This window comes from Marmota monax, unplaced genomic scaffold (genome assembly GCF_021218885.2).
Source record: "Marmota monax isolate L192 unplaced genomic scaffold, Marmota_monax_Labrador192_F-V1.1 WCK01_AAM20220418_F8-fsc00029, whole genome shotgun sequence".
In the NCBI taxonomy this organism is placed as follows: Eukaryota; Metazoa; Chordata; class Mammalia; order Rodentia; family Sciuridae; genus Marmota; species Marmota monax.
Window position 1 is genome coordinate 11,790,761 of NW_026693024.1, and position 14,846 is coordinate 11,805,606.

At 45.0% G+C, this 14,846-nt stretch overlaps 1 protein-coding gene across 2 annotated transcripts in view; it reads right to left on the reverse strand.

Moving 5' to 3' along the window:
- Positions 1 to 14,846, reverse strand: part of Nedd9 (neural precursor cell expressed, developmentally down-regulated 9) — a 104,407-nt gene that overhangs the window by 40,474 nt on the left and 49,087 nt on the right. The window contains exon 1 of one of the 2 annotated variants that reach the window (XM_046453452.2): positions 5,364 to 5,535. The exons of the other annotated variant lie outside the window; for it this stretch is intronic. Coding sequence (XP_046309408.1) covers positions 5,364 to 5,375 — 12 coding nt within the window. The 5' untranslated portion in view covers positions 5,376 to 5,535. Of the gene's footprint in view, positions 1 to 5,363; positions 5,536 to 14,846 lie in introns of those variants that run through there. 2 annotated transcript variants of the gene reach the window in all.

The window sequence follows — 14,846 nt, forward strand, 5'->3', positions numbered from 1 at the left end:
GATGACTGGAATGCTCAGAATAAATAAGATGCAAGGGGATGGGGTTGACGAAATATAAACAGGGCTTTTGGGTTTTTGTCTTCTTTCCAGGCTCCTGCTCCTCGCAATCATCTATTGCCTAGGAAACCGGCAGCTATACTCTGGCATTTTAAGTTGGAAATATTGTATTTCTTCCCAACGGCCCTGCTGCATTTGTCTTGGCAGGGAGGCCTGGTAATTAAGGCTATATGTTACTGCAGAGGAGTGTGGAGCTCCAGGACGCTGGCATTCCAAACCAATTTGTCTAGGTTTCTTTCTAACCCTAAAGTGATCTAAAAATAGAGATTTGAGACCTCTTTCTTTACATTGACATTACTCTGACTGCAGTAGGATGAGGGCAGAGTTCATCCCGAATTTCTCATGCTCCTCCCTTCTGGGATCGGAACCTACCTTTGGTTTTCTAAAACTGCTGACTTTCTCTTTTCCTCGCTGATATTTCTGTCATGGTAAACAATTCTCGTGAAGGCTCCCTCTGAAACTTGTAGCTGTATCACACTTCCATATTTATGTGCCTGCATGATTTGGATACCTGCATGATCAGCTTCTGCTAATCTTCACCTTGACCATGAAAAACTGCTGTCACACGCCATCACTATTCCTGTGTGTGTGTGGCTTATAATATCACATAAAAGCTGCCATTTGTCAAATGCCTACTATGTACCAGAAACTGTTACATATTAAATATCTAATAAGACAGACATCATTCCTCCTGTCTTATTAGTAAGGAAATGGAGGTCTAAAGTAGCTTGCTGAAAATGGTATTGTTGGAAAGAAACAAAAGTGGGATTCGAAACACAACCCTTGTTCTTTCAACTGGGTCACACAGTGTTAAGACCCTTTGAAGTGGCTATTTAACTGGCTGTTGTATATAGACTTTATGCAATTCAGCAGTCAATTTTCTGAGTACCTATTATGTGCAAGGTCCTGTAATTTCAGAACTTTATCAAGTCTTATTAATAACAATGAAGAAACCAAATCAACAGTATATTAGGAAGTGGGACCATGTGCCATGGGTATACTGCGAGGCCCCACACAGGGTATCTGCCTTTCCACGATACACATCCAGGCCTGGGGACACTCAACAATCTTCAAGATTACTACAATCTACAAGATCACTACCCAAGCCTAGTGACTGGGATGTGGATATAACCCTGCCACAAACTCCACACCACCCTTTCAACCTTTACGGAGCATCTATTGTCCAAGGAGAGCTGGGCTGGCTGGCATCGCCTGCTTACCCAATGCTGGGAACCGTGGTATGTATTTTACATTCACTTATTATCCCAGGCTTTAGAAAAATAGGAAGAAGTTGTTCCTGCTTTCCCTGTTCTACAGATAAAACTGAGGCTGTCCACCTAACTTGCCCAAGGTCACAGAGCTGTAAGCCACAAGAAACAAACACCCTCTGCAAAGTCCACAATTCATCTTGTCTCTAGCAGAAGAGCAGATAAAACCAAGTCCCTGCCCCTTTGAGGCTTAAGCAATCCTAGATCAAACTTCAAATTCAAGGACTTGTGCATCAGTCTGCCTCTACATACAATTAAAGGATGGCTCTCTTGTATACAATGTGGAGTATTTAAAATTGGACAGCCCAGGAGGCAACCTGAGTAGTTACAGGTTATCATGGAGGTAGCAATTTGATGAAAGGGGTTAATAAGTAAGGTATTGCTAACAGAGTAGGGCAAAGGTAAAAAACATAAAGCCTATTTAAGGGATTATATAGCACAATCCAAGAGACAAAGGTGCTAGCTTTTGATTGCTTTATAGAGGGGATAGATGAGGAGACATTTTTAGAAGGAAGTGACAAACCACTCAAAGTCACGTACACACGGGTTCAGGGGCCAACTTATGGAAACAGTGTGGGAACAGGATTTCCCATAGCAGAGTCCAAGAAGAGGGCAAAATGAGGGCCACAGGAGGTGCAGAAAGGGCCTCATATCCATGTGAGTGGGGAGGTGAGTCTTGCACAAGTCTGGTATAAGAGAAGCACAGGAAAATCTTGACGGAGAAAACGAGATGGAGGGAATTGGCAAAGGAACTTGAAAAGTGGAGGAGATTTTTTTGTAGAGGAATGGAGGTGGGGGACAACAGGAAGCCACTGAAAAAATTCTGGGAACAGAACTGAAGTATATTCCAGCAAGAAAAGGATGCTAAAGGAATTCTTGGTATGTGACACACTGCAACATGCTAAATTTGGTATTACCAGAACACCTACAGTTCTACAAAGACTTTTGTCTCTACGTAAGTCATTTAGCTTTGAAAAAGGGGTTGCTAAGTAAATAAATACAGCAATAATGAAGTTAATATTTTTCAAAATGTTTTATTGTGCTTTTAAATGCATTGATCTCATATGAGATTTTAAAAGAGGAGGGAGGGAGGGAAGAGTGCCACATTTGGATTGAGTGCAATAAATCATTGAGAGAAAAACAGAGAATTTAAAGTCAAGCTATCAAAGTGAAGAAAGAACCGAGAATTCAAGGGGATGTGAATGATCCTATTGGGTACATTAAAGGTTCTCTATCATTTTTTCCTCAGGCTAGCTTGAGAAAACAAAATAATGTCACAGTTTCCCTCAAAAGCTTTTCATTGCACACATTTTCTCCTTTCCTTGACCTACTTGGCCCCCATTCAACCAGAACGCAAGAATCTGAATTTCAGATTGTAGCTTTCTTAATTGTACTGTAAACTCTTACATCTGTACTTTTTCTTCAGTAAAAAAAATGTTTAAGAATAAACTTGCTGCATGACAGACTAGATAAATAATTTACAATTTACTGCAGGCTCGTAAGGGCTCAGAAATTTGGCAAAGCACAAAGCTGCTTAGGCTTCAGACTTCAGGCGTGCTAGCCTCCTGCGCACCTTCCAGGCCTGGGCACTAGTGGGCGGGGCCTCAGGGCTGGCCTGCATGGAGTGGGCGGGGCCTCGGGGCCTTTCTGGATGTTGGCATCTTAAGAACAAAACAAGTGAACGTTGGTTGCTCACTAGTTGTGATCCCTGAAGTGGCCAAACCAGATCATCTGGTTAACAACAGCAAAACACCTTTTAGGGCCTTATGTATAAATCTCTCAATGAACATTTTTAAGTCTGTGCTAAATTTATAGTTGATAGAGCAACATAGCGTTTAAGAGATAATATCTGACTCTTGGATTTTACAATCTAATAATTATCTGGGCTTACCACCTAAATCGCTTAAATTAATTAGCTGCCAAGCATGCATTTCACTCTGTAGAGTTACTGTCTGAAAAAATAAAATAGGAATACTAGGGATGAAATAATCTTGAACTTAATGTTTTAGGGAGGCCAAAGATGATTTTTTTTCTTTCTCTTAATAGTGGTTAAATCATGAGTTCTGAAGCCAGCTTGCCACAATTCAAACCCAATGCCCACAATCTCTGTGCCACTGGATGAATTACTTAGCCTCTCTGTGCCATAATTTCCACATTTAAAGTGCATGTAAAAAGAATACTTCATGGAATTATGGGAAGAGTTAAATATGACAATCCCTCTAATTCTAGTGTGAACTAGAGAGAAATGGGCTTAAATAAAAATTACGTAGTTTTATCATTTGGCAGAGTATTTAACATGGGTAAGAACCAGCAAAGACTCCAGAGTTCTCCATGACAGCCAGTTGCAATTTACATCATCAATCACCATGGTCTTTTCTTTTCGTGAAGAGTAAAGGTAAACATGATGAGGTCACTGAATAAAAGTAACTTTAGACTTTGTCACTTTTGTCACCTTCTAGATTACAGCACTTGAAATTAATTTCAGCCATTTAATTTTCCAATAATATAAGAACACACTTTCTCTTTTTTCTGCAAGCCCACTGTTATTCAGCGGCAGGGAGGAAACAGTCAAAAATCATTGCAGGCTGAAGAACATGTAGTCCTATCACCACTCTAAGTAAGGAAACTCTGGAAAGATGGAGTAAAGTAGTTCAAGAAAGAGACTTTTCTGCGAGGTAGAAGGGTTCGTTTCTGATTGCACCCTGAAGTCAAATATCAGTAGTCCTTAGGATCATCCTCTGATCTTCCCTATTGATGCAGATAATGGAAAGTTAATAGTACCAGGAAAACTGACACCTGTGTCTTCAGACAGTTGTAACCTTTTCAAGAACTGTAACTCAGGCATCATAGTAAAGACATTTTAGCATTTAGATTTAGAGCTTTTGAACAAGATTTACAGCCACTGAACAAAAGATTTATCACCAAGGTTAGCCAGTGCTATTAGCTAGTGCAAGTATTTACAACCTTACATCAAAAAAGGATGGACCAGAAGCTAAATAATTCTGAAAGAAAGCAAAACAACCCACAGCTAGCATAATCCAGAAGATCAGCTAATACAAACTGTCAATCCACATGCATAGCCACCTTAAAAAAATTCATTTTAATAATAGCACTTTTGTTTAAAAGCATAGGACTCATGTCTATTGATCACTCAAAAAAAAAAAAAAAAAGAAAAGAAAAGAAAAAGAATTTATACCCAATTCATTGAAATCGGCTGCTACTGAATCGAGTTCCCTGGAAGTTGCTTGCCTGGATATGCTGAGTAAGTCCTATTTTTTTTTTTTTTTTTTTTTGCCAAGAATGAACACACAAACCATGGTGCCAGTGCCCTGGAAAATCATGCCTGGAACTATTAGACTATGACACTCTGTAAATTTCAGACACAATAAGCTGGTTAGAGTCTGCATACTTGGGGCCCATTCAACATCACCCTCAAAATGTTCTTGAGAAATGACTAATACTCATTTATTCTTACATCCAATACCATCTAAGGATGTCAGAATGCTCCACCATCAGTCATATAATAGTATCTGGGCTTTTAGTTTCTTCCACCAGAAGTAAGTATGGCAAACTGCTCCTCAGATCAAATGCTTAAGGCAAAGGCTGAAAAAAATCTTGCTTTAAGGGCCCGTGGAAGAGGCTCAGCAGTTCTGATTCCTCTTATTAGGGCTCCCCAGGGCAGCGGAGGCCAGGCCTCCGGGAGCTGCTGAGACTTGAGCTAATGCGTGCTGCGATTCAGCTAGACACCCTCTAATCTTCAGCGGCTGCTGGCAAGCGGCTCAGTCTAACTTCTCACACGTCATTTCCCCCGCAACTTTCACAGCGGCTAGACTGGGGTGGACGGTGCCCTCCCGGCGTAGGTCTCCAAGACCGAGTGTCTACTCGCTTGCCAACCTGCGGGGCCGAGACCCAGCTCAGAACCCTCCCAGGCAGGGATGGGGTCTGGGCAGAAGAGCTGTCACGGGGAGAATCCTGCACACACATTCAGGCAGAGCCTCCAGCTTCCAAAAGAAACGTGATGTAAACAGGAACTCTTACCTTATACTTCATTTCGGCCGCGTTGAGTGGAGCCCTTTTCCTACACTAGTCAGACAGCATTAAGCCTCGGAGTGTCCGCCCCTCCATTGAGCGCAGTGCTAAATAGAAGCGAGAAGGATCCCCGCGGAGGCTCGCCGCGCGCCTTCCCCGGCGTCTGAGCGCACTGTTTTGATTGAGGCAGGCCCATCGCAGACCTCATTTGCATGCCTACCCACCATTGGCTGGTGGGGGAGGTACCGCCCACGCCCCGCCTACCTCTTTAACTTGTGGAAAAACTCCTACAAAGACCTTGTAATGTGATCATTTCTTTTTATATTATCAAAGAGGGTGGAGAATAAAACAGAAAGTGGGGGACCGTCCTGAACTTCGGCATCCCTCTCCACACACGAAATAAAAAATTAAAAAAAAAAAGGGAAAGAAAGAGGAAACCAGGGAATGGGGGAATCCATTCCTTTTAAGATTAACCCAAAATTTAAAGAATCCGAATTCACAAAGCGGTCTGACAGTCGCGCTTCCTGTGACCTAGCAACTAGTTCATAAACCCATTTCATTTCAAAGCCATTCACCTCGCAATCTCTACATGAAACGAAATCTGGGAACAAAAGGTTTTCTGTCTCCAGGCCCCTTTACTAACCACCCCTGCTGATATCGCTGTCTCTTTCTCTTTTCCCTCCCCCTCCCTCCCTTTTCTGTGGCTGTTTGCTTTTTTTGTTCTTTTCAATGTTCAAAGTACTTTGCAACGTCAGTCTGCAAGGAGCCGCCGGAATACAATTCTCCCTCAGTGAGAAGGAACTCCCTAGCATAGGCACTGGGGGTGGGGTGGGGGGTTCCCTGGACAGCTTCTCATCAGGCCTTCCAGAGTTGAGTGTCAGACACATTCGGCGCCCTTCCCTGTCTTTGCAGAGGATAAAGGTTAGATGTGACCCCTGGGATGGGGCAGGCGAGTGCACGCCCTATACATCATCGCCATCCGCTGAGCACTGTGTTCTTTGATGGCCAGCATGGATATTTCCAGCTTTGAACATTAGGGATTTTTCCTTCTGACCTCTCTCCCCAAATGACCCATTAACCCACCAAGACTTATTATCTGGGGAAACAGAAAAGCCCCACTGGTTAAAAAGACCGGCTCTCTATAGTGAAACACAGCACGTGGTTTCTGAGGAGAAAGAGATTCACGAGGAGAGGACAGAAATGGTCACCTTCAGTGAGGTGAAAGACCCTTCTCCATGGGTTTCAGGATTGAGACTTTGTGAGTCCAAATGATATGTGTCCCTGAATGGGACTAACCCCAACCAGACTATAGGACTATACGTTGGAAAATCAATCCTTATTTTTTCCCCCTGACTGATTTGGATCAGAACAAGTTTGATTTTTTTTTCCTCTCCAAATTCCCAATGGGTTAAAAATCTACTTTTATGATCTAAGCAAATAGAACAGGAGAGCAGCTGTCCTATGAAAGAGGTTTATGCATATAGGGTTTGCAGTGGAGTCCATCATTTAATATGGCACCAATTGGCTGGACACAGCACTCTAACAGTCATAATGAGGTAGACACACCTGTTCTGTTCTCCTCTAGGCCTTGCTCTTTCCTCATTTGGTTTTAAAGCAAAAATGAGCCTGAGTGATTTTGCAGTTTCTTTCTGAGCACTATTAGGATACAGTATTGCAAGGTCTTTGCTAGCTTGCAGGAAGATGTTTTTGGTGTCTGCTTGGATAAGGGAGAACAACAAGTCAAAGACCTTTCTATCTGTAAGATGAGTCTTGGGCTCCAGGAGATCTGGATAACATTCCTTTGACCTCCTAAGTGGCCAGGCTGAACCCTCCTTCTGTTTTGTTTGATGAGTACCACTGAGTTAAGTAAACACCAACTATCCCATCCCGCTTTAATGTTTCAAAACAGCATCCCAAAACCCATGTGAGGGCTTTTTGTAATTTCATTCTCTAGCTTGGAAAGTTTTATTCCTACCAAATGATCTTCCAGTTTTCCTGTTTCTCTCCTGTACAGTAAGACGCTTAAAGTCCACCTGAAATTCATTTCAAGGTGGTGTAGGTTGGTGTGTAGTTACTTGCGTAAAGGAAAACAAAAGGTTATTGGAATCAGGTAAATTCATTTTGGAATCTCAGAAGATTTTTTAGCTTTTTCATTTTAGTGTTCTTAAATATAAAATAGAGAAAGTAATGGTACCACCCTCTAGGGTTATAATGAGATTTAAAGGAAACAATGTGGATAGAAATGAATAGCCAATGGTACATTGAAAGACCTTAATCGATGGTTGCTTATTATTATTACTATTGTCATTATTTTAATGCTGACATTAATTTTGTATTATTCTGTTGCTGCCATGTGACATTAGTGTGTATTATGTAAATAGCATTAATATTTAATCATATTAATTGTACAATTACCAACATGAGGCTGCTGTTGGTGTTGTAAGGGTGGCGGGCATTCACGAATAGGTGGAAAAGCCCCTCATTTGTGTTCCATCCTTTTATAGGTAGGGGTCTAATTTTAACAAATATCACTTGGTCACCAGCCACCAAGTACCTTTCTAGGTGGGAAGGAAATGATGATATCCCAGACAGGCCTAGTTCCTGCCCTCATGGAGCTTAGAGGTGAAAGGAGAGGAAAATAATAAGTAAATGTACAAGATGATTTGCAGAGACAAATGTTGAAGAAAAATGAAGCAGGAAAAAATGCTAGAGGGAAACAGACGTGTGTGTGTGTGTGTGTTCTTGTAGATATAGTGATTGGAGAAGCCCCTCTAAGGAGGTGATATTTAATCAGAAATGTGAATAAAATGAGGATCTTGCCTCTCCCAGATCTGGGAAGAGAATATTTTAGATAGAAGAAGTGACCCATGGATAGGGCCCAAGGAGGCGTGAGCGGGGCGTGTTTTCAGGACAGTGAGCAGTGCAGTATGAGCGCGGCCTACACACATGGGACCCACGGAGAAGACAAGTGTGGAGAAGTAGGTGGAAAGTAGATTGGATTTTTTCCTGAATGTGACAGGAAGCCATTGATTGGAGTGTTTTGAGTAGGGAATGATCTATTTCTGTGTTTTCACCCTTTGTTTAAACACTCAAGGACGGCAGGCTATTAGCTAAAGCCTTAAGCTTTGGTTTTAATGTGGCTTAAGCAAAGGAGATAGTTGTTACTTCATTAGTGCCATTCAGTGTGTTTCCTTAAAACCTTTTGGGGAAACACAAAGTCTCTCAATAAATAGAGGAAACAGCCCCCCGCCCCCCCCCCCCCCCCCCGCCATGCATCTGGGCCCTGAGCTGTTGGGTGCAACGGTGAAGCTTAAACCAGACTACCTAACTGCACCAGCAATCATGCTCCTTCCACGGGCACCTGGGACCCCACCCCTGTGCGCTCCAGCACTGTCCTTCGTGGGTGTGGGTATCTGCCCGGCAGCCTTGCTATCTGGTTGGCTGCCAGGGGCTCTGTCTTCCCAGACCCGCTCCTGTAGGCGGGAGCGAGGAGGTGGAAGCCAATGCCAGCCAAGTGGTTTTCCAGCTGCCATGGTAAATTGGCAGGAATCCCGAACAAAATCAAGAGAAGGCCAGGAGGAGGTGATGCGTCAGTCCACAACCTGGAAGAAGCCCACGTGGCTGTTCTCTAAGAGGAAAGGGCGAAGTCACAGACCCAGAGCAGCAGAAAGCAAACCTGGAACTCATCTCGTCCAGCCTCTCACAGAGGACGAAGCTGCTGCTCAGAGAGGCCGGGACGCCCACCACCAGCTTGAAGAGTGAAGACAATCTGTACTTTAGCTCGGCCTCTCAAATCTCTTTCTGGATTATTCTGATGATCTCTGAGTCTCCCCCACGCCAAACTTCTCCAATCTGTGTTCCACAGCACTACCTGCTTAATCCCTGGAACAGGAGCTGATCACGGTATTGTAAACATCACACCATGTTTAAAAACCTCCATTGACACTGTAAGGGGCTGTTCTCTGGGACCCCTCCCTTTCCGACCTCACCTTACCTCTTCCCTCCTCCTGTCCCATCCTCTAGCTACCTCGAGCTGGGCCTCACCCATTCCAGGACAGGTTTGTACCGTCCTGAATTTGCACAGCCGGGTCCCCCCACCTAGAGTGCCCTAGCTGCGGCCTTCTGCTCTCAAGCAAGCCCAACACTAACGCTTTTGTGTATCTTTGTCAACACCCCCACCCTGCCCACCTCGTCCTTTCAGGGCTAATTCCTCTCTCCCTTTACTATGCCCCCATTGTGCTGGGAACACGGCTCTATTATGAGGGCTTTTCCACCACAGGTCGTGATTTGTTGATGTCTGTCTCCCCGGCTTGGGTGTATGCTTGCTCCAGAGGGCTGGGGTGGTGTCTTGTTGGTGGCTGTGTCCCCCTACACTTACAGATGCTTAAGTGTTTGCTGAATGAATAAGAAGATAAATGGAACTTCAAAGAACCCATTTGTTTGTTTGTTTGTTTGTGGTACTGGGGACTGGACCCAGGGCCTAGCAAATATTAGGCAAGTGCTTCACCACTGAACTACACCCCCACCCAAAGAGCATATGTTTACCCCGAGGTTCTGGTTAGTGTCCAGGAAGGGATGGATGAAAAGGTGTGTGTCTGAGGGAAACTGTGTAGATAACATTTTTTAAAAATGGACCTGGGATACATCCTTCAGAATCAACACAGGGCCTGTTGCCTGTTCTGTATCCATGAGCTAAGAACAGATTTTACATTTTTAAATGGCTGAAGGGAAAAAAAAAAGGAAAAATAATAATTCCTAAGATGTGAAAATTATTTGAAATTCAAATTTCTGTCTCTGTAATGTTTTGTTTTTATTCTGGTACTGGGGATTGAACCTAGGGGCACTCTACCACTGACTACATCCCCAAATCAATTTTTAATTTTATTTTGAGACAGGGTCTGGCTAAATTGCTGAGGCTGGCCTTGAATTTGTGATCCTCCTGCCTCAGCCTCCTGAGTCACTGGGATTACAGTCGTGTTCCACTACTCCCAGCTATAAATAACATTCATTGAGTTAAGCCACCTGTACTGATTTACACACTGTCTTCTGAATTGCAATGGCAAAGTTGTGTGGTGACCTCAGATAGGGCAAAGCCCTCAAAGCCAAAACACATTATCTGACCCTCTACAGGAAAAAAAAATTGTGCTGATCTTTGTTCTAGAATAATGCAAGTTATATCTGGACTGAGTTCAGACCAAAGTATAGACCCTTCCACATCCACAGAGGAAAGGTCTAGAAGCAGAATGAATAGAGAAGAAACCAAGGCCAGGCCTAAAAAGGCTAAGCATGTTAGGACCATGTTTTACCCTATCTAGTTTGATACTGATTTTTAAAAAGCAACCTACATCGAGCAAAATTACTTCAAAAAATAATTGGAGGCAGCAACTTCTCCATTCTATCACAAGTCTTCAGAAATCTCTCAAACAAAGAGCAGCCAGTGAGAATTTTCTCCTTCAATTCCATAGACTGTTGGCTTATTCAGCCTTGACAGAAGCCCTTCCAGGTGCCAGGCCCTGGACTAGATATTTGCAAACATGATTTCATTTAATATTCATCTCAGGTACCAATCCTAGGAAGTAGGTTTTAGAAGTTCTGCAGCATGTGCAAAGTTTGGGGGCAGATGTGCAGCAGGTCTGGTATATAAACCCAGCCTTTCTCACTCCTGAGTCTGTTGGTCCTGACCACGGTACACAGCACCTGACGGTTTCCTCTGAGGCCCTGTTTGTCATTTCCTTAGGGTCAGGTCTCCCACTCGTGGCCCTCGCTGAGACACAGGTATTGCTCTCAAGTTGGGAAGACAGTTGATCAATGGGATGCAGACGCACAGACACCTGGTCCCTCTTTCCAGCTGCTTTCTCATCATCTTTCTGCGTACCCCTCTCCCTGGTCCCCAGCTTGCAGGCCGTCTCTTTCACCTCCCGACATCCTCCTCTGTGCTCTGGATTCTCCCAGGGACTGTGGCCATGGTCAGGGCTCCGCCAATCCAGCTTCCCTTGAGAGGCAGCCATGACCGCTTAGTCCTCTGCCCTGTGTGTGGGATTCAGCGGGCTCCGCGTGAGGCCTTGGACTCCATGCATTTGAAAAGGCCCTTGTGGGATCCCTCGTCCACCAGGTGCCTGCAGCTCACCATTGAGTCCACCAGGTGCCTGCAGCTCACCATTGAGCGCCTAGTTACTGCCTCCTGCGGTTCATTCATGGAAGTCTCTACCATTGAGATGGAAAGCAACTTAGAGAGGATCCTGTCCTGTCTGTGGCACCACCTTCGGCACCTAGGTTCGTAACTGAACCCCTCGAAGCCCTATACACAGTCTTCACCGAATTCAACACGGAGAAAAATTTAAAAAGCAAACAACAACCCCCCCCCAAAAAAAAAACAAAAAAAAACAAGCCACTTCCTAACAGGCAAGGGAAAGAGCTCCCGTCACTTCAAAGCAATAAGCTTCTCGTATCTGTCAAACTGGTCAAGTTCTTGGAATCAGTGAGAGTATATTCTTAGAGAAAAGCTCCAAGGACAGTCTTTAATGTTTGATTTTCTTCTTTTTCTTCTTGAGTGTGGGCTGGAGCCTTTGTTCACTGTCCCCCCACTAATATTTTGACACAAGAGACCTCACCGAGGCCAGCCAACCTCACGCCCACTTCCTCTGTTGGCAACCGGGTCCTGGGGAGAGATGGCATTTTGCCAAAGAGTTGGTCAGGCAATATTTTTAAAAATTGTTTCTGCAGATAGAGGGTGGTGTTTACTAAACAGGCTCGTTGGCTCTGGGCCCCTGCCTCGCTTCTGATTTGATTCCTCCTGATTTCTTTTTTGTCTCTCAGAGACGAGCCACCTGGGGCCTAGTGGGCCTCTAAACATCAGAGAGTGAAAATGGCTGCTCCAGAGCCTCTGGATTTCTGCCTGACACAGTGGGTGCCACCCTGTGAAGATGAGGTCCCACTGCCCTGCAACACTCAGACAAGCTTATTGTGTGACATTGTACAGTCCTTTAAAATATCCATCCGACCGCCTCCTCCCCCGTTCTGGCTGCTCTGTTGCGGACTCTTTAAGGTGCTTTTTATCTACCCGAGGGGGGGGGTGCTGAAATGCAGTGTCTTGGGCCCCGCTAGGGACCTGATAAACCAGGGAAGAATGCAGGAAGTCCCCTGTCACCACCAGGCTTCCACAGACCTAGGTAGCCCACTGGAAATGGGGTGATGATGGGCGATAACTGCACCTGCCTTTTGAAAACCTGTGTAACCGTGAACTTTCGCTTACTGTGATTTTTAACTCGGGCATACTCAATTACTACCCCCAGAACTAAAATCTGTTGACACATTAAATTACACGGCAAATAAATTCACTAAAGTCTAGGGAAAGAGGACAAGCGATGTGAGTCTCCCTTTTTAGCATTTAGCATTTTTTTTTTTTTTTTTAAGATTAAGGAGAATTCACTTTGGGGGTGAAATTATAAGGAAAATTAGAAACACCTAGTAAAGATTTAGGTTTGTTCATTTCCATAAATGAGCAAAGGTTCGCATTTCTGCTGCTTAAGGGTATCCAGCCGGGCAAAGGCACAGGGTTACCTGGAACGAGGGGGTTTTAATGGTAAAATCGTGCCTGCTGCAGCTGAGGTGCTCTGTCTTCTCTTGCTGGGAGGAGTTCTGTTATCGCATGCTTTAGTTTGTCCAAATAAACAACTTGTTACATGAAGCTGTCATGGAAACTGCTTCTGCTGAGAGAAGCTATAGATTGTGGATTTTTACAAAGGGTCAAGGTGATCTGCCAAGACCAAATACACAGGAATCCCACGACTGCACAGGGGAAGATCTGTTCTCACGGGCTCTGCCCAGCACAATCACCGTGGGCAGAAAACCCACTAGATGAGAAGGGACCGAGGCCCCGGTGTCTGCTTCTTGCTAACCCTTCATATACACTTGGCTCTGCAAATTCTTCCTTTATACATTCTTACTTTTGAGAAGTCTTCCTGATGTCCTTGCACATGCATTGCCACTCTATAGGTGAAATGACATGATAGGACAAGACCCAATGCCGTCATCGGACATGGCATGGCATCCGTTGCCATGAGGAGACGTCCCACCTCCCACCCCCCTCTCTCGCCATTGCTCCTGTACAGCTAAGCACAACAGGCTATGAACTGCATTCCCCAACTCCCAGGGACACTGGAAGTTCTGCGTCTGATCTGCTCCTGAGCTCTGCCATCACTGACGCCTGAAAGTCATCTTCCACATCAAGATGTCCAGTGTTACTCCAGGGGCCGAGTTGAGATCGAATGGGGACATAGAACACCAAATGGCCACGTTTCTAGAGGAACTGGGCCGACCATTCCTTTAGGGGTTGGACATACATTTTCCCCTCTTGTGCCGGCTGATCCAGTCATCAAAGAAAGCCTGCCTGCTGTCCCCTTCTGGGCTGCAAACATCCTGCAGGCCTGGCCAGGGCCTGTCTGACCAGCCCAGGCCACCACCAGCTGGTGCTGATGAGTGAGAAGAAGGAATCCAAGCCAAGCTGGAGGTGGGTAGGAGGAGAGGGATGGGATGTGGGGACCCGGCACACGCTGCACGGTTCCCGTCAAACTTTGGAAGAGTTTGATTTATTTAGAAAGCAAACGGAGCACTCCAGCTATCAGCAATCTTTTACTTGGTCCGCTGAAAGAACGCCTTTCCAGTGTGGGCTTGGGACTGGGTGGGGGTGGTAGAGGCACCAGGGTCCACTCTAAGCCCGTTGGGTAGAGTGTGGTTGCTACATTCCTTTCTGCCCACTGATGCTGAGAAATGAAGGGCGTTTCTCTTCTTCTTACGAAAAGCTGAAGGGGCCCTGGCTAACGAGAGTGTCCAGGACGCATGTTCTTGCTCCCTCTACCGCTGAGGTTCACAGATGTTAAGTATACCTCCCCTTAATTTGCAAAGTCTTGACACCCTGTGATTTCAGACTTGAAGATGTCGATGAGGGCGTTTTGCAAGGGTTTTCTGAAGTTCAGTGCCTATGGTTCTGGTGACTCATGTGCTAGGCTTGAGCTTCTGGTCTTAGAAAGGGCAGAGAGTATTACAGCAAGAAGCAAAGCTATGTCCCTCCTGATCCTGGATCACAGAGGACACAGCTTTCGGTTGGCTGTCACACCACATCACTCTCTGAAGTTGTTCCTCTGCATTCACGGGGGAAGGTTCCAGGACCTCACGTGGATGCTCAAGAGCCTTCTATGAAATGGTATCTGTGCAGAAGCAAGGCAGATCCTCCCATGAACTTTAAATCATCTTGTAATACCTGCACAAAAGAAATGCTGTGTGCATAGCTGTTAACCGTACTGTTCATTGAGTAACAAGAATAAAGTCTGCACGTGTACAGTACAGAGGCAATTTCCCCCTCCAAGTGTTTCCAATAGGCATTGGATTCAGTCCAAGGATGAGGGTGTCCACCAAATCCACAGGCCTGACAGCACGTTCAAATGCCACCCCCCGTATAGTTCTGGTCATGGGAAAAACAGTCCCTCTTCCTGA